Here is a 24,932-nt window from a genome sequence, read left to right as displayed (position 1 = left end):
GTCTTGAGCACAAATTCCTAAACAGCTCTGATATACAGAATGGGAAAGCACAGTTGCCGTGGAAAACACTGTACAAGTACACTTCACCAATGGCAAGCCAGCAGACAGCTCTTTGGAGCCCTTAGTTGCAAACAAGCACAACAAATTACCAAGAAACAGGAAGCACCGGCCTCTGTGAACTCAGGTAGTGTAACACAGCAAACGTATTAGCACCAGCGGGAGGCTTGTTCACGCACCGAGGGACAGCATCTGCCATGTAATGGAGACTCATGGTGACAGCGAGGATAAGGTACCACTGTGAAAAGGCACCTGAACAAATCCCACTGCTCTTCGTCCCTGCGTGCCTGTTCCCAAACGCAGTCACAACCAAGGGACAATGCCTACAGAGGTGCAGTCTTCAACCTCACCCCTCAGTTTTCTTTCACTCATGTAAGTTGGAGCAAATTGAATCTGGTCCAACACCTGCTAATTGCCAGGGACCCCACAGCACTCACAAAAACAGGCAGCATGTATGTATATGTGTGTGAAGAATAGCTATACCTGCTGGATTCCTGCAGGCAGTCTTCACAATGCTGCTCTACAATCAGATAACACTAGCCTAATTCAGGAAAGAATTTCATCTTGTATCTCTAAGATAGGGAGAATTACATTCTCCAACTTCCTCAAAATACTATGAACCTGATAACCTATTTGTAAAAAACTCAAGAGATCTCAGGATGAAAGTGCAAACAGCTTATGTCTGCAGAATTCAGAAAGGCTCTCTACACATCAACAGCTTTGCAGGGCATTGTGTTATGGACAAATGCTAAAAATTCTCACCTTTCTACATGTCATTCCATTGCCATTAACTATGCTCTCTCAAACCAAGAACAATCAGTCCAGTTCTTCCAAAATCTAGCTGTTTTCTTATTCTTGGGTAGTAACTGTGTACCTCCTGTCATATCATATGAGAGGCTTATAGACACTCCGAGGGGTACAACATCTGAAGTGTCAGAGACAACCGTTTTTCCCAAAATCTCATTAGACAGTTCTTTTCAGCAGACACTGTATTGCAAGGCTGCTGCTCTGGCCCTGAGGAGATCAGCTCAGGATATCTTTAGAAATCACAAAGTATTGAGTGCACACCTTAGAGAAAAAGCAACACAGATAAAATCAGGATATCAGTTTCAGCTAAAATGTTGGGATTGTGCTTGAAAGAAATAAAATGCCTTCAAATTACCAAGCTTATCTCTTGGCCTTGTGTTTTTCCTGTGCCTTGAAGATGTCTGTGCTCAAAGCTTTTCCCTTTCTTTGGACAATAGGGACTGCAAAGGAGCCTTTTCAGTGTGTCAGGTCAATAGTCCAGAGACTGAGAAGGATTTGTGCTATAGATAGTAACAGCATCAAAGAGGCCATTACATCTTCAGCACCAGTAATCCCCATTTTAAAAACTCCATTATCTGACTGGCTCTTCATTTGCTTGTCACGTAATCCTTGCTGTTGTGGTAACTCAGAAGCGAATGCTGTGAGCTTAATAGAGAAGTGACAGAATTGCCTGTCCATTGCCTGTCCAGTCAGGCTGGTTATGGGCAGGGCAAAAAGGAATCACAGAGCAGTAAGGACTTCAGAGATGTTAACTGAGCAACAGGAATAACGTCTGTGAAGATGCTGCTGCAGTTGTGAAATACTTAACAGACATTCCTGGGGATTGACTGTTTTCTGATTTTCATTCCATCAAAACGGAAGAGACTGATAGGCTTGTAAGATGATCATGGCATAGCTGTGGAAGAAATCCTTGCTTTCAAAGTCTCAAATCCAAAAAACGGTCAAAAAATAAGAGGCTGAGAATCACGGTGATCATTCCTGAGAAGATATGTCAGCTTTAAGGAAGTCAGTGCTCCCATTTGCATCTATATCTTAAATCCCACCTGTACAGATTACAGCCCTTTGCATCTTGCTAAAAGAGGAGAATTAGGGGGAGATTAGTACAAAGGTCTCTCACCAAGAATGGGTGAAAGTAGGGAACCCGAAGATGACCAGTTGTGGCACAAGATGTTGTCATATTGCCTTTAACTCTCAGGAATCTGATGCAAAGTATTTTAAAATAGCTGTTGTAGATACATGTACCTACATGCACCATGCCATCAAATGAGAAAACAGTTTCTCCTTTAATAAGCAACTTTGTGGTGCTTCTCCTGCATGAGACCAAAAGGACTGGTTGCTCAGCTGGGGCATCCAACTGAAATATGGAATCTCTCTTTTGGCAAAGAGCCTAATATTTTAGTCTTGAATTAGAGCAAAGTATCCTGTGTTGCAGAAGCCCAGATGCAATGTCTAGAGGAACAGTCCAGCTGCAGCCCATGGAAGACCCTGCAAGATACAAAGACAGTGGCTAGTACATAAGTCAGCTATTTGGATGCCTCAAAAACAAAATAATTAGGAATTAAAGAGACAGTCCCACTTCAAGTTGCTGCACATAAGTAGTAGTTGCTCTGTTTCCTTAGAAAAAGGTTCCAAATAGTTGGTTAGTAACTCATGGTCAGATGCAAATCCTCCACCGATGCTGTATGAATGGCAGTCAGCACACATCACACAAGGAGATGCAACAGCTGAATTGTCATGACTAGAGTTGAGGGTGGGGGAAGGATCATCCTTCACTGTCACCATAACAGTGACATCTTTCTGTCTGCAGTGTTTCAGACACCCAACAATGTGAAGAAGAGCAGTTTATCATTACATGTTCTTCATTTATTCCATTTTCTGAATTTGCAGGAAATGGGAGTTGAAGAAATGAGATGACAAGCCTGGATTTCAAACTGACTTGTGATGACACTCTGGAAAACAACACAATTGCTTTACCGTGAATTGCTTGCCATGGTCAGGCTGACACTGGCTTTAGCAGTTTCATTACACTCAAATTAAGGGAGCAGCAACTCTGCATCCACAATGCCAGCCAGCAGCTGTTAAAGACAGACTATTACTGCATCTTTCAGCTCATAGTGCCAGAGACCTCAGTGCACCAATTAGGCTTTAATCACCCCATCAGACTCACCCTTACAGCCTCTGCTTTGTCTCCAGGACCTCCATTTAAGTTCTGGCCTGGGCACCCTGCTGTGGGCCTGCCTGTTCCTGAGCTGTTTTTCAGCTTTCCTGGACTGACCTCAGACCTGACTTGTTCTTAGCTTGACGATGGCTGGGCAGTTGATGGAACATGTTGTGGTCACCAGCTTGCTTAGTTCAGGTAGTGCACATCTGTGTCCTGTTGGAGAGGGTGCTGCCTCTGCTGTAGTCTCCCCCACCTGATGGCTTATCTCTCCTCATGGAACAGCCCTGCTCTCAATTCTCCCTGAAACTTGGTCATCTGACGTGCCTCAGCGATGCCGAGGGGCATGTGGATGAGAAGGGATGGGGATGTTTGCAGAGGTATTAAAGCAACAATTCTTCCACTATTACTTTCTCACTCATAGTTTTCCTTCTCCTCACACTTCTGTTGTGCAGCTGTAATCCATTGTCAAAAGCAAAATGAAATGATAGTCTCAGGACTAACTAGGATGTGCAATGTGATAAAGGGTGGCTCGTTAAGGTAGGATCAAGTCAGAAAAGAGTGACTAGAAAATGGCACCGGTAACCAGAGCCTCTAGACCAAACCTAACTCCCATCAGTAGTGAGCCAGAATCAGTGCTTTTTCTTGACTACTGGATAGAAAGCATTACATGATTTCAGCCCTGTTCCTAGACAAAAACTGACTCGAATTAAGAACTAGATGAGCCACAGAGACCAAACTTTCTCCCTTTTTTGAGATGCACATGCAAGGATAGGACAAGTCTGTTCTGCTTGAATATGTGCAGAGCACACTATACGTGCAGTGGAAGTGCTGTAGCTTTAAAAAAACGTGGACGAGTTTTAGGCAGGTGATTAACCAAAGGACATTTGTGCCTCACTTCCTCAGATTATGCTTTTCACAACATAGGCACCAACTGCTCGCAGTGGGATGTACCCCTGTCTAAAAGTATTGAAGGATGAGTTTATGCACTGAAGTTTATGCACTTTCCATGCTTTGGTTGCATGTTATATTGATTTTAGAGTAATGTAACTACAAAATCTCAGTACAACAGAATGAAGAAAATACTGCTAATGCGAAGGAGCTCACAGCAAGCTGTAGTCATGTCTTACTCAAGCATGCAAACTGCAGCAATGCTCACTTTCACAGCAGTCTGCCTCCCAGGAAACTTAACATACTCCTTCTTGCCCCATTTCAAGGATGAGGATTCTCTCCCAAACTTACAGATAGTGTCATACACTATTTCATTACTTCCCCAAGGCTACACTATCTTGGTTTCCAGTCTAAACACTAGAAAATTTGCTTTGCTTCATAATCGTAACTATCACACTGGGGTATATCTTTTCCTTAGAGCCAGAGAAGATCTAGCTCTGTAGGGATTCCTTGGCACACTCATAAGCTATTTGCTTTTCTTGCTCTAAAGTTTGCCAAGAAAAAAACGGCCAGAATTTGTGTGCTGAACCCCAGCGACTTTCGGCTTCGAGAACAATCTGATGGACAATGTAAACTAGATCAAACCTCATGCTGTTCAAACTCCCACATAGCCTGCACCTGAAACACAGAGCCTTAAAATCAGCCAGCAGCCCTAGCAGGTTTGTGCGGAGCACGGCTTGGATAGACTTGGGATTCTGGCCCTTGAAGCACTTAAATTCTTCTCTGCAGTTGGAAATAACTAACACCTCTTCCTGCAGTTACAAAACATTATGTGCAGCCATGCTTTTTCAACAGTTCATCTTCCTTCCTGCTGTCAGTGACAGCAGTATACAGCAGAGGGACCCAAAGTCTTCTGCAGCTGTGCCTGAGGATTGTGTCACACGCAGCGGGAACATGGCGAGGACAGCCTCTCACAGCAGTGCAGGAACAGGGACAGAGGCTGACAAGGAAAAAGTCTTTTGAGCTCAGTCACCCAACACACCAATTAAACAGAGGCAAGACGCATATATTTCTAAAGGCTTTTTTTTTCCTGCCATTGTTACAGGTCTTTGAAAGGTAGATGGATGGATCAGGCCAGTGAATAAGTGGGACAGTGGTAATGCTTCTAAAATAGCATTCCCTACCACTAATAGATCCCTTTTCTCTGTATCTGAAGGGTAAAATGTCGGGTTTCTTTGCCTTTCTTGTTGTTGTTGTTACTACATATAGCTCTGGAAATATATATTTTTAAATGGTAAACAGCTCTGGGGAGAAAAGGTATAATTGATGATGATGATTAGACTTGGACAAAGAGGCATCCTACTGATAATTAGACTGTGATAAAAGACGTTTTCTACACCATATATTTTCTACTCGTTTCTCCCTCCTGAAGTGAAGCTTTTGGGGGGTTCTTTTTAGTTTGAAGTTTACATTAGCCTTGAAGTACATGCAATAATACCATCTGGCTTTGACAAGATTTGTACACCCCACTGGTCTTAGTATGCTGTGTATTTCCTTTTGTGCTCATTTACTAGCAAGTATTTGTTTCTCTAACTTGGTCTTTTAGCTCAAGTTGAGCCTCAGAGTGGTGGTACAGTGTTTTATCTTGGGTCAAGACCAAGGTGGGGCTTTGGAAGCAGCACTTACAAAGGATTCCGAAGTATGATGCTCATTAGACAGCAGCGTATGAACTCCCCTACTGTTCAGCCACCTACTGATTTGGGGTAGAGCAAATCGCCCTAGCTGGTACCAACACAGTGAACAACACCAAGCTGCTGAACAGCTCATCCCACCCTGAGCTGGGCTCTTGCACAACCCAGGAAGCGGTGCTGAGCTACACAAGTTGCAGCACTCAGAAACTAGAAGGACCCACCTCCAGCAGTGATCTGGAGCCTCAGCCATGCTATCTTCTAATCGCACAGGCTGACTGGCAACCAAGACACAAGCTCAGATCTGTGGTTCTGTTTCCAGAATCTACACAAACATGCATGTGTGTGTGTACATTCATAGAAATGTGTATTTATGTATATAGCCAGTGAACAAAAGTACACATCAATCGCAGGGTTTCTTCTAACTATATTGTTGAATAAACCGTATTTAAACTGCTTCAACTGACAAGCTCAGAGGCAGACTTAAAATATATGATTTCTGCCCATGGGTTGTTCACTTACATGAAAAAAATGATCCAACAGTCCTCTCCAGATGGCAAAGGCAATTTGGATTCATTACACTTTGACGGAAGGTAGGACAATATTTTTTTTTAAATAGATCCAATACAAGAAGCTCTAGAATAACTCCACTGATGACATTGGGATTAATTTCTGAGTATTTACTCAGACTGTCAACAGAGTCGAAACTCATATTCAGAGCAAAAGTTGACTCTGCTTTGGAAAAGACTTGCTGCAAATAAGCAGCCGTTCAGTCACCAACACCCTCCTCCTGAAGGCAGGTTAATTGCATAAGAGAGGATTTGCCAGTGCTTTTAGAGGTCTTCTTATAGCTCCAGTTATACGTTCGTGCTCGCGCTATGCCTTACAACTGTGCCGTGTTGTGCAACCAGTGGGTTTGCCTATTATTTATTCTTTGCCTTGACAACTGAAGTTTACCTAAAATATAGATTTTACTCAGAAAAAGATATTACTTGATCATAAGATCTGCCCAAGTAAAATGGAGACTCTCAGATTTCACACTGAGAAAACAAGTAACACCACTAAAACCAACATGAGTAACTTTACATCTAGCTGATTTATGTATTCATGGAGTGTAATATATTATTGCTACTGAAGAATTTGTGACATTCCAGTTATATCTAGCATTTATGTATATGAAATATTGGTTTGTACTTGAAGTTCAAAACTCCCATAGACTAATTCTTGGCTTTCCGATGACAAAAAATATTCTGAAATGGTTTCTTTCCCATGGCTCTATGCCCTGAGTTTTTAAACTTGTACTAACAATGAGATTGCCAACACCATCCTTCCAGTAACCATGAGATTCCTAACACCACCCAGTACCTTAACAGGTCATCTCTACAGGGGCTTGATGTTCCTAGAAAGTAGCAGCAGGGATTCAGAGAGTCAGTGTATTCCAGAATCTAACATATGCTTAGCACATCTTCTAGCAAACAAATGTACAAAATTTCTTGATTTTTCACTGAGTCCTCTCTATATTCTAGTTAGATGCCCAGTACAGAAGCGAGAAGGCAGGAAAAGTAAAAGATTTTTTCTTCGTTGGGACTTTATACTCTATTAAGCACTCTCTTGTATTATGACCACAATAAGCAGTAAACTCTGCTACACAACCAGACAGTAATGAGGCTTCCTGCAATCACACCAATCCTGTTAACAGCTGTAACACTTTGTGCAGATGCATCTAGTCCTCTTGTAGCACCAGAACAGTACTGAATAGTGTTCACAGCTATTTATTCTTTCCAGAAGGACGCATCGCTCTGCCCATCAAAACATACCTGCCAGAAACTGTCATATAAAAAAAAAGAGAAGCCTTTGTGAGTCATAAGCAGAGCTTTTCAACAGTTGCTAAAGCAGGATTTTGGAACTGCAGAGAGGAAACAGTTACCTTTCCACAGCTTTTAATAGCTGCATGTCTTTCCACTGACTTCAGTGCTCTTAACATAGCATGAGAAAGGCAACTGCTGTCTGAGGGGACCTTACCTCTGCACTGCACTCAAGCAGTTTCAATGCACGTTCTTACTGAATTAAGCGGTTTTAATGCACAATCTTACTGAATTAAAAGTGAATTCTGCATATCTGCACTACATACGTCACCCTGCACCAAAATGTCTTTCAACAGTGTTTTGAGCACTACGAGTAATAGCTGTCGCTTATGTGCTTTTTACACCCCATCAGTAAGGGGAAAAGTGCACGGTTGTTACCCACCCACATGTGCACAGAGCTATTGTCAAATGTCCACAATGATACGCACCTTGCAGATGAAGCAAAAAGTCATCAGATTTGTCAAGATCCTTAGATTCTTTCTAGAGGATGGTAGTTGTCTTTGTAGAACTCAATGATTTTAAATACAAAAGGAGGATGGGGGTACACCACAGGGGATGAGGAATATATATATGTGTACACACACACTTACATACAAACAGTCTTTTTGGTACAAAGATTGTTTGGTGGCAAACCAGAGGTTGACCCCCAGTTTCCTGCATCCCTGCGTTCTAGGTCCTCATTTGCTGTTAGTCTTTTCGCAGCTACATTAGGAACCCCTGGTCAAAGAGCTCCAAGCAGGAAAGCCAGAGACCATCACCCTGCTCTGCCTAGCAACCATTATCAACAGGCAGATTTTTATCGTCTTTACTCTTGCCCTCGTATCCATAATGCCTGAGAAATTACCACCCTATAATTTCCCTCTACATTGCAGGAACAGTTCTGTGCTTCAGCAGGCATAAAGTGCTTTAGGCTACCTATTTTCAAGATATGATTGCACATCTGGGTCACATACATTAGCTCAACAAAAAGTCTGAGACGAAATAGACCAGAATTCTATTGACTTACCTTTGTATTGCTGCAGATATACAGTACAGAATAAAACTACTGCAGATATACAGTACAGAATAAAACAGCTCAGATTGCTAGCTAACATAGTGGTTTGCCAAACTTCTGAACACAAAATTAAGTGGAAATCATTTTAAACTCAATGAATGCATGTTTTTGGAGGTGGGATATGGATTACTGAGATTTTTGACAGTATTTCAGACCACGGAGGGATTGCTACAAATTGACTGAATCAAGTCAAAGTACTCCCTTGTTCACAATTTAGCAAGAACTAACACCTAGGCTGCATCCATTTCTACAAGCAATACACAAACCCAACAAATGTAGGTGTTGCTGCTTTCCTGGGAGCATACACTTTCCATTCGGCAAAGCTTCACCACATGGCTTCTTGCAGACAAAGAATTTGGAGTAGAAATTAGACCTCACTATTCTTAAAACACAACAGGAATAAACAAATCAGATTTCTAAGAAAACCCATCTCAGTGGAGTTGTCAAAGTTGATACAGGGAAAAAGATACCAGAAATAATGGCTCGCATTTAATAGTGATAATGAAACAACCAAACACACACTTGTACACAAACACACACACACGAACGCATGCAAAACTTAGTTCCCGAGGATCCACATACATGCAGAATCTTTACCAATTCCTTTTGTGAATGACACAAAGATTGGCAAAGTAATAATGATTTCTGTCAGCACAACACAGCACTTCGGTAAATTGAAAAGATTTAACAATGTCTGTTTTAATACAGCAATGTGCAAGGTCATGCACATAGAAGCAAAATCTAGAAGTGCCTACAGATCAGGGGGTTATATCCTGACAAAGCAGAGAACCTGAAAAGGACTGCGTGTCTGCACGGGTTCTCAAGGCTTTTGTAACTATGGACTATAAGCAGCTATGTAGTGAGGAGGAAATGGAAAGATCTGGGAGAAATCCCTAAAGTAAGGGAAGAGTTCAGTATGTTTAATTTATCTTAAAAGGGGATCAAGAGATGAGGTGATTATTTATGAAAAGGCATTATGCTAACAACTAAAGAGCTTTGTAAGTGAGCACTGTAACACATAAAAATAACAACTGTCTCCAAGTAAGTGGGAGATAAATAGAGAGTACACTTTAAAAGCAAGCTGATTAACTGGCAGAACGAACTGACAGAGGAGACACTGAATTTTCAGTTATTAAACAACTTTGTATCAGGACAAGGTGCTCTCCTGGAAGGTTTGCCTTAGCCAGATATGACTTCTCACCTTTCAGTGAGGAATAGATGAATGAAATGTTCCCTTTGCTTTTGCCTTCAGAGAACCTAGGACAGCTATGCAATACGCATTATCTTCGTGGGAGAAATGCTATAGGCCAATACCTAATTTTTTTTTTCTGAACTACAAATACAGACAGAAGCCTATCACTATGCATAAAATAGCAAGTGCCAAAGCAAGAAGTCACCCAGATGACATGACCAGTCAAGTATGTGCAGGTAGGTGGTGCATGCACGAGAAGTTGTACAGCCTAATGTATGTTAACTCAAAATCAAGCGCATGTAAACTGTGCAAACATGCTGAAGCAATTTGAGAACTAAATACAGTCTTTAACATCTACTGATACTAATTCTGTTAAATTCTTTTAAAAATAACAATGCTATGCAACACGTACACAGTTTTAGCTATAGCCTAGGTCTAGACAGCGCCCTCCTGGCTACACATTCACTTGTGCCTGTCTCAAGTAGCAAGTAGTAACTCAGGGCCTGAACTCTTCCCAGACAGATAAAAAGTGTCCTTCATACTTTTGCTCTCTTTGAGTAACTGACCTGTTATGACTGCTCAGCTGTGGGTGACAAAAGCAAGTCCTATACAAACCAAACTTCTGCGTTCTCTTCCTGTGTGGAAGAAGCTAACTGGTTCTCACTAGAGGCCCTGTTTCTGTGTTAACAATCCACAACCTGCACAATTCCAGAGGTATTACTGCCCAGTGTGCCATGTGCTTAGCTAACAGCATGTCAATTCAAATTACAATTGCTCTGAGGAAAGAGCCTTACAAACAGAAGCCTTCCAGGTAGCTCAGCAGATTGGTCCATTTGCCATACATGGTAGAACAAGTTAGCCTTTTCTGACTATGCCTTTGGAGTAAAAATATCTCATTAAATAATAATTATGGCAGGAGTGAGCGCTACTATTGAGCACTAAGCAGGTACCCAACTGAGTCTTAGCTCACTGGCTGGGAGCAAACACGGTTTGCTTTTGCATGCCCAACAGCTGGATGCAGGCAATGGGCAGAAAAGCAAACAGGGTACCGGGCAAAATGTAGGACTCCTGAGGAGCATAGACGGCAACTCTAGGACACCCCTTATCTCCCTGTCACAGCTCCAAATCAAACCAGGACACTGCCTGTTCCCTAGCACAGCACACAGGTCTGTTATACAGATTCCTGTGCTGCCCTCCTCACCATACCTGACTGTCACCCAGCTGTATGGTAAGCAATGCGATCACCACACAAAGTTTGTTCCTTTTCCTTATTTTGCCTTCAGGTCTCAATTCTGTGGTGTTTGCATACGTAAGAAGGCTGATCAAGAACAGCTTCTTAGTACAGTGAAAAGATTCCAACTCAGTGGTTCATCTGATAAGCATCCTCAAAATATCTCAATACAATTGTAAAAATAAATTGTGTCCTTTCACTGTGCAAAAGGAAGAATTAATATTGAACAGCTACAGGTCCAATCAGACATAGCTCCTGTGTGACTGAGCCAAGTTTATAATTACTTCTTCTACTGTATCAAACTTCAAGCAATGCACTTCAATGGAGAAAGTCAGCAAGAACAATTCTGAAGTTAACATGACTAATGGAATTTGTAAACTTTCATATAAGAAAAGGCATCAGCTGGAACCTCAACTCCCTGACTTGTTCCCTTTAATCAGCAATGACTTGCCAGTATCGTCTGGATCTTCACGCTGTTTCAAAGAGCACATCAAAAAGACTAGATAGAGAAGTATTTTGTCTTTTATTTTTTAGACTAACTCCTTTGTGGACATTACTTTCTCAACTGTTCTCCTATGCCCCTGCAATCACACTTCAATAACATTAAGTTTCACGATCCCTCTTTCTTACCCAGATTAAGCTTTAGAAGTTATAAGGTACTCGGTTCGTCGCATCACATCACTGAGAGATACTCCCACCTCTCTTGTAAGAAAGAATTGCATTTCTAGCCCTTACGTTTGCAAACTAGAGCTTGGAAATACGTGCACACTGAGCATCTAAGCCTACTGTCATTCTAGAACAACAAAAGAGGTGATGAATTGGCTCAAGAACCAATTTTCTTGAAGCTGGAGATTGTCCATTGGTGTCTATAAAATGCAAGCAAGGCAGCCATAATGGAATAAGGGGGTAGCTGCTTGCTGGTGCTAATTCCATGGGTACTTATGGCAAGGCTGAACAGAACCTTCTCATCTCGTTATTTCATAACTAAGGTGTCCCGTAGTACTTATAGATAAGCAAACACTCTGCTGAGGCACTAAGAACTGCCTAGTTCATTGCACCCTTAACCCTCCCCTACAAATTCCTGATTACCGTTTTGTTAGGGAAAAAATAACAATTTACATATTTATGAGCAGACGATAGAACTTTTAAAAACTGATCAAAGACACAGTGTTGTGAAAAGACTGCTTTATATATGCCTGAATGGGAGAAAATTCCTGACAGTTTAAGTCCATGAGCTTGCATTTCAGGCTGATCAGTTAACATTATGAATGTAAGTGGCTATTATTCTTGTATTTCCTACGACAGCAATAGAAAGTCACATTTATGTATCATATTGCAGGCAAAGACACTCTATTCTGACTCAAGCCAAAGTTGCCTGTGGTATGTGCTTCTGACCCAGTACATCATCTTTGGCTCATGGGTAGAGACTATCTAAAACCCTGCTGGTGCATGATGTGCAATGATCAGATTAGCAAGTGCCTACAGTGTGATAAGCAGTATAAATCAGTCAGAACTGCAGAAGAATCTCTTCTGATCTGTAGAAAACTGCAGTCCGTGGCGTACTTTTTTCTCCCATCCTACTGACAGTGCCTACGCTGCAAGCAGTGCCTCCCCATGCCCAGCACTCCTAGCTGAATTAGGAGCTGGCCCTCTGATTCTGAAAGCCACTCTTACTGATTTTCAATCGCTTTAAGGCAACACAAAAAATCTAAGTTTAAAGCATATAACAGCGTGATCCTAAAAGTTGCCTCCTGGCATATTTTCTGTAGCTAAGGATTTACCCAGTTTCATCTGTTTCCATTCTGACAACAGGGAATAATTTGGAAATCCTTCTTTCTGGAAATAGTAATTGTGATGAAGTTGTGTGAGATGAGAGGAGTTCAAAGCTAAGTATCTGAAAATCAAGTAGCACTTCATGGTATATATTAAAAACTGATGGGCTTAAGCGATTTGGCAAACCTAGAAAAGGTCACTTGGCAATTAAGTAAGTGACAGAAGTTGTTTCAGGACACGTGTTCTTGCTTCTTGAAGGCTTATTGTTACAGCAGGTAAGAGAGGCTGAACGTCTGTACACCGGGAGAATGAATGATTCATGTGCAAGTGTGCAAAATTCACACAATTCTCATTTCCCAGCTGCTGTACATGATATGCTGAGAGTTTCTTTCAGATTTGCATTGTCTAGGTTTTTTAAAAGAATGAATAAAGGAATTTTATCCATCCCTTCTTAAAGGATGAGTAAGATATTTATTTCTAACCTAGCACTGATAAAGGTTGGTGTCTGGGTATAATGCCTGAAATGATTTCTTAAGTATTATGTATGGTCATTTGATGTTGCATGAACTTTGTTTTAGTACTGCTCCCTGGTCTGTTTGCTGCACCCCTCTCCCTGCTTTTTGAGCAGGATGGAGAAAGGGGGTGCTTACTTCCGTTCAGGAAAGGCTGCTGCCTGTTCTTAAGGGAGGGAATCATGAGAACAGTGTGCAGTAATGGATCTCTGGGGAAAAGTATACAATCAAGAAAATCCAATAAAAACGTTTCCTTGCTATACTCTCAAAGCTGCTAGTAAGATGTGGCTCAGGGTCTTTCTGGTTATCAAGGATACCTCTATGTTTAACAGCCCATCACAGGTTTTCTTCATCTTGAATTTGCCTGATTACTTTTCATACCCATGTAAACTTTTGGCATCCATAACACCCTATAGCAAAGGAGCCTGTACATTAATTGTGTCCTCTGCATTTTGTAATTTTTTACCTTTTTCTTAAAAGGAATAAAACCTTTCAACATTTGAAATAATATATTTTTCTTCGTTTTACAAAAAACTCTGATTAATGCAGCCTTTGCTTTGTTGCTTTTCAAAACCTTACGAAACAATGGTCTTACAGAACTCACAGCTGTTGGAGAAGAAAAGCTACAGATTGCATTACCTTGCTGTGCTGCTTTGAACGTAAATGAAAAGCCCAGACAGCCTGAAAGGATCGTTTCTTCTAAACATGGAGTGTGTTTAACTTTACTTGCAAGCATGTGAGTCTGCACTGACACCGAAAAGCAAAGTACTTTCTGCTGTGCACTGTACAACAAGACCTTTAACATTGCCAAATACTCTTAAATTGCTGCTATGTTACTATTTTAAGTACTGAGCCTCTTCGGTTTGGCTTTTTACTCCACTAGTGAGATATCTACAAGTGGAACGGGCAGCTCTCATAAGCAGGGTCATCTTGCCCTTCTATATGGAATCATACCTTCCACATGGATTTAAACTCAGAACATACAGCAGAACTGAACCTTCAAGGCCAGAAGTATAAATCAAAAAGAGAAAGACCAAAAACTTTCAGACTGCTACTACCAAGACAAATAGACAAAGCCCACCCGCATGCCAGTGAGCTTCATTCTGTTTTGAAGGTAATTCAGTGCAGTAGCATTTATGCACTTCCTTCCAACAGGTTTCTCTGACCACCCAGGGAGCATGGAGAAAACCATGGTGAAGGATATGTGGAAGTCATATCAAAACCATCTTTTTTTGGAGGAAATGTCAGAGTGGTAGGTGATTTGTAGATTCTCTACAGCAGTGGCTTTCAATCAGTCACACTACTCTACAGAATATGGAACAGCCTCTGAGGCACTGGAAATTTTAGCACAGAAAGCCATTCCCTTCCAGTCCTTTACCTCTTGAGTTAAAAGTATTCTCTGTCAGACTCTTAAAAAATAGACACGAACCAGCTTTTTGACATTAACACTGCTGTAATTAAGACATTTTAGATTTACTTTATAGTAAGCGTGGTAGAGCTGTCAAAATGTTGTCTTTGGAAAGGGTTTTTTTGTTATTTTTGAAAAACAATGCTATGCAGCATGTGAGGAAGAAAAAGAAGCTTCAGAATGATCTCCAACCTTCCACTCTGACCCTCAGCCTCAGTTCCACTCAAGTAACAGAAATGTCTCTAAAATTACACTTTTCTTGATTAATGTGATAGCTTATGCCACATGACATCTAGTTTTCCACTGACATCGGGCGGTTATTAAATGTTAGCAAATACCCCATCTCTGGAATGCTAAGATAGGAAAACAAAATATCTTCTATCCCAGATGGCATTTCATCTATCATACTTGATTTTTTGCTGAGAATAACAACTAAGATTGTGTTTATTTGCATCCCTGTCTATTCAGGTCTTGTGTTAACAACAACAAATAAGACAGAGAGGCTCTCCTTCTTACCTTCTGTCAAAGGATATCAAGAAGAAATCAGCTGAAGCTGGCAAAACCATTCTGCTGTGAATTTGCTAGAAGATCAGAGCCATAGCCAGGTTCTGCAAAAAATGACAACAGATACCTCTCAGTTTTCATGCAGCAACTAAATTAGACTGAACTAAGCAATTGCCTACTGTTTTAAAATTAACACATAACTTAGAGTACGGAAAAGACATTCCATATTTATGAAATGCTGACACTAAGCTTTGCTCCATAAAACATAGAAAAACAAAACCAGTTCTTGTCCAAGGCAGGCACAGAGATGAAAGTGGGTTGTTTTAGTTATTTTAAAAGCATAGCTTGACAGAATAGCCAAAACTTAATCATGCTTGCCTATTTGGCAACTGCTCCTCAGTGGTATCAGTTGCAATGGAGATGATTGTGTCTGGCCACCTGTGTCGTATGGGAGCACAAGAGACTGATATTCACACTTGGAGGCTGCTCAGGTTGATGGGTGTCCAGCTTTGTTATAGGGTATTTACATGCTAGCCCTAATAATGCTTTGCAGAGTGGCAGTCCATGAGCATCAAAGGACACATTTCAGATGACAGCATTTCTGCATGTTGAGTAGAAGCCAAAGGTTTCACTGGTAGAAGACCTTGGCCAAAGTCTCACATGCAAAATTTAGTTGTTTGCCTTTTGCATCTTTTATGAATTGATAGGCTAAGATGATGGCCAGGTACTCTTCCTATGGAGAGTACTGGGGGGTTTTCAGCAGAAGACCCACGTCCCCAAACTTGCATTGCCTAGCTCACTAACTTAGCCTACAGTTAGCAAACTGCAGGCCAAAGCATAAAACCCATTTCTTCAGAGGCTTCCAATGGATCTTTAGAGTAAAAGGAAATAGAGTAAGCAAATACTGCAATTCAGTAGCAAATCATAATTGACTAATCATAATTTACTAATGCCAGAAAGCCAGACTTCTGTTTGTTTGTTGTCTTCCAGGTAATTGCTATTTCAGGCACCGAACACATGGTCTTACACTGTACACGTTGCATAAGCCACCATCCCAGGCCTCTCCAGCACTTATAGATGTGATTTGCAGACAGAAATCCTGGAGCGAGGGAGCAGCAGGCAGCAATATAGAAGCCAGCGCTGCTCCTTTACTCCCTTCAGCAGGTCGTTAGTTCCCTCGCATTAAAGGATAACCTGACTTTACAGGGGACAGTCACTGTTACCAAAACAGAGTGGTTGTATCAAGTCTCTCTCCAACTATCCAAGAGTTCTTGAAGTATCTCAGCTCAGGTACCGGCTTTTCATTTATTGTACATGGGTTTGAGATACACTTGAAAACATCAGTGGAATGATTGCTAGCCACAGTGAATCCCTGCAGCTAGGCAATAAAACTGACAGAAGAAACTGAATGTTTATAAAGCTATATACATGTGGAAAACAACCACCCTAGCCTTGCTTATACAGAGAGGTACTTTCAGGTAACAATTACCACTAAGGAACAAGATCATGGGGTTACCTCAGGCAATCCTAAGGAAATGACAGCTCAGTACACACTAGTTTTTAAAACAAATAATATATTAGGAATTAATAGAACCAGAGCAGAAAAATTGTTACCACCATGTATTTTTTACTGGTGTATTCTGCCCACCGAATATTGTACATGCTTTGGTCACCTCATTTAATAAGGATACAAAAGAAAAAGGTAAGATGATTTCAAATGAACAAATCCATAGAGGAAAAACTAGGAAGACAACAACCCTGGTTTAGGAACTCCTTATGCAGAAATTTCTGTAGACCAAGAAAAGGCACTAGGAAAGTGTTACTATATCACCCTCACTTCGCTTCATATGCTTCCTAACCAGCCACTGTTAGCCAGGGGTATTGGCTTACAAGGATTTGTTCTTGTATAAGAAATTGAGCTTTTTCTAAGATCTCATTGGGGAAAGAAAATGCTGTTTTCTGGGCACTGAATCACCCATTTGAATGTACAGCGTATGTCTTGTTTTAGGAAGGCTTCAGAAACATGCTCAATAACCTCAGAAAATGAAAGATGCTTATATACTTTGTCCTGAGCTCTGCTTCTGCTGCAGTTCAAGAAGAAAAACAAATATCCATTACTATGGATGATAATAAAGCCTTCTCACCTAGGCGTAGCAGTATCTGAAATGTGTGATTACTTGATGCATGCAAGACAAAAATGCTGCTTCCTCCTTTCCAGAAAGTTAACTGGTTGTTTAATTTGCCAAATTACAGCTTCACAGGTGAGTTTCTTGTGATACGCAGGAAGACAGCACTCAAGAATAGGGACAGATTATATGCCTGCCACTGATTGGAAAAAGATATCCAACAGAATATACCCTTATTTTGAATGTCTGACTTACGCTGTTTCAATCTACCATTACCAATGAGATTTCAATATGGGGCTAATGGGAACCCAACCCAAACAGCTGACAGGGAAAAAAAAGAATCATACATATTCAAATTAACAAGAAAACTATAGTGTACGTTACAGCACAGCACACTTTCTGTGCTGCATCACATGCAATCTAATGTCAAAGCAAAAGCCCTTCAGGGCTGGAGAAGTAATGGGTCTTTAATTTTTGGTTTAGGCTGTCAGCACAAAGAAAGATTTCCTATGTAACACTGCATGCTTCTGATCAATATTCTTCTCCTCCACATACTAACTGTCAACTTTATTGAGATGGGAATGTCTCTGGTATCTAATACTACATTATTTGGGGATGTAACAAATACCTGATATTTCATTCCCTAGCTCATAGGCTCCTGGCACAGGATATTGCCAATTTTCATGGAAGTTACTCGTATCCTGCTGCAGACCTCCAGTTTACATGTGGTAGATATGAGCAACTGCATTAACCTTAATCTGAAGGAAAACATTTTATTATATAAGCACAGCCCTGCTCCCATAATGTTATTCATATCAATACAAAACATGGGGGAGACTGAACAAGTAAATTAAATAGTGTTCTGCTGCTTGTTTCCTAAACCGTGTGGGATCTTAGGGGACTAGAGACTCCTTCTGGTAGGGCACACAGTCCAGGTTGCGTGTCAGACTGCAGTACTGATACACACTCACATTATCACTGCTGCCCCATCCAGCTCATAGTGCCTCAGCAATCCTGAGGATACCCTGGCTGACTTCTGTCTTCACTTCAGACCATCTGGGAGCACTAAACTGTACTGCCACCTCATAGTGCTGCTGCCACTCTTCCATCACCCTCTCTCTTCACAAAAAGATGTCAAAACTAGCATCAAATCACCACTTTGTCACAACAGCAGTGATGCTGGGCAGGCATATAGCATGCTAAATGCACAGAATAAGAGGCTGTAAGCTAAAGACTGTTTTCCGCATCTCTGGTGGACAGGGCAAAACATAATGGCTTTGCATGGCAACAAGTGAGACTCATTCAGACATTATCAAAAGCTTTCAAAAGGTGAAGACAGTTCTGCACAAGAGTAGATTGCCCAGGTAATTCTGGAATTGTGTCACTGAAGATTTTCTTGCAAGCAGCTTTGCCAAGAGAGGCAAAGTTTATAGGAAAAGAAAAATATTTTGTTAGGCCTAGCCTACAAATATTAAACTCAGCATGCTTCTGGATCCCTAGAGAAATAATTGTGCACAGAGGTTTATCTGGTGGTTTTGGGTTTGTCATAGCCCATCCGTGGATGGGAAATCTTGGCAATGACAAGGACTGTTTCTCCTCCAACAGTCCTCATCAAAAAAGGGGCATACAACAAATGGCTTATCTCCAATCTGCAATTCTCTCTTCCACCCATCTGTAAATTTGAATTAATTAATAAACGCCCTTATGCTTTCAAGGTCATGGAAAATGAAAGGCACTCAGCAAAACGGAGCCACTGTCAGTGAAGGGTTTTTATTATTATTATCGCAAACAGAAAATTTGTGAGGCAGAAGCACTTTCATCTATGCCATATGAGGGAAGTTGGAAAACTTAAAAGGAAAGAAAGAACGTAAATAAATTGTGCTTTGAATAAATGTGACCCGTCCCTAGAAAAAGCCTAAGGCTTTAGAGAACAGAGCCTCAAAACACATGATGAGGCCAAAGACATCATTAAATCAAGGATCTTCAAGCAAATTCAGCCATACTGTCTTTTTTGTTTGTCCCTGTTGATAGTGGACAAACTGTTTTCTACTGGCTGCTCACTGAAGAACTGGCACAGGGCTCTTCCACTTCTGGCCAGAGAGACCTCACGTAGATAAGCTGTTTTTTGACAACTACATCTGCGTACTTATTTGAAGCTCCTGGCTCAACCCAAAACTCTCTAGCTAATCTTACCACAATTAAAATACATAAATGGTAGAACTACACGGCTACTTTTGTGTCACATAATTTAATGTCCACATCACATACACTGCTATAGGAGATTCCACAGCTTCCTTGTAAACTTCAAGCACCCTCAACGGGAAACAAATAAAATGATTTAGGGAGTAAGATGAAAATATCATTTAGATATATAGCACTTGACAAGTTAGGAACAACACCATTAGATAAATGGCAACAGCACGTGTACTTATGGAAACACTTTCTGGAGACACACGCAGACTGAAACTTTTGGAAATAAAGATAAATGAAAATTTCTTTGGAGAAAATGTTTTGATTCTGGAGAACAAGAAGGATCAACTGCTTAAAAATTCTGGAAGACCCTAAGCCAGAAGGATCACTTAATTCTTGCGCTGCCTCAATGGCAGAATGTCCATCAATTATTAATCTTGATATGGCCACCAAAAAGAACACCTCTGAAGTCTATCTGCAAAATCCATTTCAGCCTGATGCCTAATTCAAGTCAGACTTTTGCTATTTTGTAAGGCAGGAGTGAAGTCTAGTCACTCAGAAAATGGGCCAATTTGTTTCCTCTTTTTCACTTAGACATTTAAAACTCATTGCAAGGCATAGAGTTCAGCAAGGAAAAAAGTGAAACAGGATAAAAACCATGAGGAAGATTCAATGGCTGCAGCTCAACAGCTGGGGAAAGAGGTCTCTTAGCAGGTGTGTGAACTTCTGACACTCCTCAGGACAGCAGAAGCCATCATACTGGGCCTGCAGCATCACACGGCACTTACCTTCAAATTGCTGCAACCTCTGAGTTCATCTCTCTCAATGCTGACATATGTTGACAGACCTGCATGAAGACATTCTTGTGATGGATACAGAACTGCTATGTAATAATCAAATACTGAGATGTAATTTCATTAGCACTGAGAAATCTGGGCAGCGAGGCTTCTGACTGTCAGATCACATTCAGATAAAAGAAGGACCAATTAACTATGTGAGACGTTGATTAATGGAAATGAACCTGTCAGTTTCAGAGGAAGTCACACAGCTACTAACAAAGCAACTTGAGCATAAGGTAACACAGTTTATTATAAAAATCAAAGCCATAAATCAAGTATTCTGAATAGAACATTTTCACTAGCCTGTTATATATGCCACTGTGAGTAATCCTATTTATCCCTCTAGCGCAGCTGGATAGAAGAGGATGGTAAGCTGTCAGTACCACAGGGAAACCTTCAGAATAGATAGGAAGCACCTTTGGTTGCTTATTTTATCCATTTCATGCATCTGGTAGCCCTTATTTTGTTAATCCATTACTTGTCCGACTTGTGGAAGCGTGCGCTTTTGGCAAACATACACTCAAACTTAGTAAGGAAGTTATGGTAACACAACTTTGTTATTGCTGTTATCACCACCATTAGTATTACGATTAACATTGTAAATTGCTGAAACAAACAAACAAACAAAAAAACACTAGGACCAAAACCAACAGTCATATATTCTGTATAATCCAGGCTAGTAAACTATTGCATCATTTTGCCCTACTCTCAAACAGTAACAAATCTGTTCTCATCTTCTCTATGAGGAAAAACAATTTTTAACACATTATCAAATCCATATTGCGCAGGAACAGATCTCTCTTCCTACTTGTACCTCTCTGCTTCTGACTCTCTAAAACCAAAAGCTTTAAATGTTCAACAAGGTAAAGACCCTGCATTTTAACTTTTTGAATTTTAATTTTTCCACATACTACTACAGCCTAAGACCACGGTAAGAACAAATTGCAAAATGAAATCACATACATAAATTGCAAAATAGCAAACAAAACCAGGGGAAAATTACAGTAAAAGTAAAGTAAAAGGGTATACTTCTGAGTTGAATGGACACAGCTGTTTTGGCAATGATATTAACATGCAATCAAAAGAACACTAATGGTTGAAAAGTTTTGTGAGAAGTACCAGAATTCAATTTTCAGGAACATTCACAAGGAAAAGTTGAGCTAGTGGGATTATTTGTGAATCAGGGCATAGTAAGGTTACAAGACAGAAGAACATTTATTGCTTCACAGTCTCTCTTCTCTGTAGCATTTCCGTGTACATTTAATATCTATACATATCAATAGGCGGTATGTATTTGGTAACAAAGTAGATTGGTCACTAAGCCCTACAAGCAACAGTTGCAGAGGGAATAAATTTGAAGTCCTGACCATAAAGGTGGCTGGGAGAGGTTGTAAGGAGGCTAGTAAAAATGAAACAAATTACTTGAAACAAGCAAACTGAGGAAGGTAAGGTGCACTTGAAACAACAAAAGAAGCTGGGGGACAAAAGTTGAACAAAAAATAAGACTTAACAGACATGCAAGAGATCATTAACAATCCACCTTCATGAAGATAAATCAGCTTTACCAATAGGCTCCCTTTCACTTTAGACCTTAGAGGCACTGTGTGGATTATTAAATGCACCAAATTATAAATGCTGTTTAGCTTTTTTTAATGTTTCAAACAGAAATTACTTTACCTGCTTTTTCTTGATGGAAATTGATGTGTAGATTGCTGACTGATTGAAAGATAACACCCAGACTGACATATACCAGACCAACACCTCAGCAAAATCCAGCCAGTACCATGTGATGGAGTAAAAGACACGGGGGTAAGCCACACAGTGATTTGACAAGAGAGGGAAGGAACTATAAAGCTCACCTGTTTAAGGAACTTGCCACTTTAAGGGATTAAATTATTTAAAGTGTCCCAACCCAAATCATTTTTAAAATAGCTTTTACCTTCCAGTCATCTTTCCCTTCCCCAAATTATCAGAAAAGGCCATTTTAGGAGGGCAACAGGAATGGTTACTTTCAACATACTACTGCCTTTTACAGAACAGAAAATTGTTTTAGCTTGTCAGATACTATATACCCATGAAGGCTTCTCCACAAACTCAGTAACAGGGCTACACACTCTCGCAGGGAGAGAATTAACTTTTACTGCTACCATCTGCAAAGTCTCAAGCAAACCTGAGGCACACCACAATGATAAACCCTGAGCACACACATGGGATTTACTATCTCATCCCTGATGAAGCACATATTAACCTGTCAGGCTCACCTGCTAGTCTCCTTTTTCTGTATTCTATACTGAAATTTAGGAAAAAAATGGCAAACTCATTCACCTTTTATAAAAAAAAACATTTTAACAGTCTTTCTACATCTTTACTCTCTGAACACAAAATTAATCATGCAAATCCCCAAAGAAATCAGAATCAGCAAAAGCATGCCTGTATCATTCTTCCCACAATATTATTTCTCCTGTATTACACCTTACTCTATACACATATATAATCATAACACACTACTGTAAAAACAGGAAGCAAACTAGTATACCCTTCTCAAGCAAAAACCTATGATTAGAAAATTAAGCAGTGCTAGAGTCACATTAAGGTTCCACATCAAAACTATGTGCAGTTGTGACTGATATCTCTAGACAAGAGCAATATGAGATACTGCACAATCACTGATGAGTTGCACTGGCAACTGTATTTAGACTATAGGTCTAAAAAAACTGCAAGCACTGCATAAAAAATTTGAGGTGCCCTAACAAGGTTGGGAAGGAAAGAATTTGCATACCCTTTTTCTGCACTGCGACTGGCCATCTGTCCTGCTAATAATTACTTCTTTCCGTGCTCCACTTCAATAGTGTTATTTTTAAAAGGTTTGATGAGAGTATCTTATGCTCTTAGTTTACTTCTCCCACCTTCAAAACCACATTTTGAAATTTTTGCTTTGTTAAGAGATTGAGCTTTTGTTTTCCTCCTCCAGAATCTTTTAGCATGTCTGCCATAAATCACTCTTGGAAAACTAGACACTAGAAGATGCTGCAAACAAACCATTTTCTACAACTTCAGCTGAATTAGGGGAAAATTGATTCAATAGATGTATTCATACTATTCTTCTCCGACATTTATATTACTTTCTTCTGTAGTTTCCAAGAAAGTCCCAAGTTTACAAGCCAACTCTGAACATTTGACAAGCGCAATTTGAGAAATCCTCATGGGAAAGCAGTGATTAGAGAAAGCAACTGGCAGCTGGAGGCCCACGCTGTATTCCCTGTTCCATTACTGATTTTTCTGGATGACCTTGTCAAGTCATTTAATGCCTTTCTGCCCGTGCTCCCCTATCTGCAAAACATTCAGATAAACAGCTTCCTTTTGAAAAACATTATAAAATTGTTTATTACAGAAATGGTTCCTCAGATACTAGCCTGGCTTTTGGGTTGTAATATCAGACAGAAGACAACACAGTTGCTACATGACATAAATGCTGATCTATTGTTTTCTAACAGACTGAACCATCACAGTTTAAGTAACAGGTTAACCTTGTACCCAGAGGCTTTATTTCAGATGAGACAGTAGTTACTCAGGCCATTTTAACCTTATGCATATCAACCAAGCTGGCAACAAAATGGCAAACTACAAAGGCAACAAAAAGACACAAACACACAAAAAACATCAAACAAACAAAAAAACCATCATCAACAAAAGAATACACATTAACTTTTTTGTTCTGTTTAATTTAACAAAAACATGACTATTTAACCAAGCCTCACCTTGGTCAAGCATGTGCTGCTGGCAGTAGCACCACTCACATTTGGGATTAATGGTATCAGCACAGAACCCTCAGGTATGCAAACGAAAATGGTTTAATGGTGGCTAGTGATGAACCAACATCCCTAAAGTCAGTACAGGTTAGTACAGGCTCTCACAGACATCTTCCAAGCTCCTTCACTGACCTTGGCTGGTTAATGCACATATTTCTATTGCTAATGTGCCAAGATATGTACTATAAATGGAATACATAAGTGCAGTCTTACTATGAGTCATCCTGCCATCACTCTTTTTCTAGATAAAGTGTAAAATTACATAACTCTGGGAGCAACCTAATAACAGAGAGGAAGCAAAATGGGAGAGAAGTGCAATTTTGATTTATTAGTCCATCTGTACAAAACTGTGCTGGCTAGCAAAAGGCAACACACTGAAAAAAAATGCTTTTTGACATTTAGCATAGCTCCTACTTCAGGTACCACAAAAGTTCTGTTTTATTTCTGTGAACTTAATGCAACATATTACTGCACCAAGAACTGAAAAGTTATGTTAGGTTTTTGGATAACTTTTCTACATGGTCTCAGAAATTCATCACCTGAGGAAGGACAAATGCAGATATCATCGATGTCTCCCCTCAGCCTACAAATGGCAGCTGAACCCACCTCTTGACCTGTGCTTCTCAGCACCGCAGACCAGTTCTGCTATATCAACATGCCAATATGAACCAATCCGGATGGAGCCCGGAGTGTAAACGGTATTAGGAGAAGGGGGAAGCCGCCAGCAGCGCTCCCCTCACAGAAGCAGCATCCTCAAAAGCTGACGTTGAGCCCTCACAAAATGGCGGCGCTAAGGGGAGAACAACCGCTCGCGAGTAACGGCCCGCG

The 24,932-nt window shown here is 40.5% G+C and overlaps 1 protein-coding gene across 2 annotated transcripts in view; it reads right to left on the bottom strand.

Annotated features, from left to right (window-relative positions):
- HCN4 (hyperpolarization activated cyclic nucleotide gated potassium channel 4) overlaps positions 1-24,852 on the bottom strand; it is a 164,209-nt gene extending 139,357 nt beyond the window's left edge. Inside the window, exons 1-2 of one of the 2 annotated variants that reach the window (XM_040570396.1) lie at positions 24,711-24,852; positions 15,153-15,244 (exon numbers count right to left, since the gene is read on the bottom strand). In XM_040570396.1, the coding sequence (XP_040426330.1) occupies positions 15,153-15,202 (50 nt within the window). In that variant the 5' untranslated portion in view covers positions 15,203-15,244; positions 24,711-24,852. Of the gene's footprint in view, positions 1-819; positions 2,350-15,152; positions 15,245-24,710 lie in introns of those variants that run through there. The other variant, XM_040570397.1, reaches the window with a different exon arrangement.
- Between the last annotated feature and the right edge of the window lie 80 nt (positions 24,853-24,932).

This window comes from Cygnus olor, chromosome 11 (assembly GCF_009769625.2).
Source record: "Cygnus olor isolate bCygOlo1 chromosome 11, bCygOlo1.pri.v2, whole genome shotgun sequence".
NCBI classification, from domain to species: domain Eukaryota; kingdom Metazoa; phylum Chordata; class Aves; order Anseriformes; family Anatidae; genus Cygnus; species Cygnus olor.
Note: the sequence above shows the minus strand (reverse complement) of the source record. Positions and strands in the feature narration are given on the sequence as shown.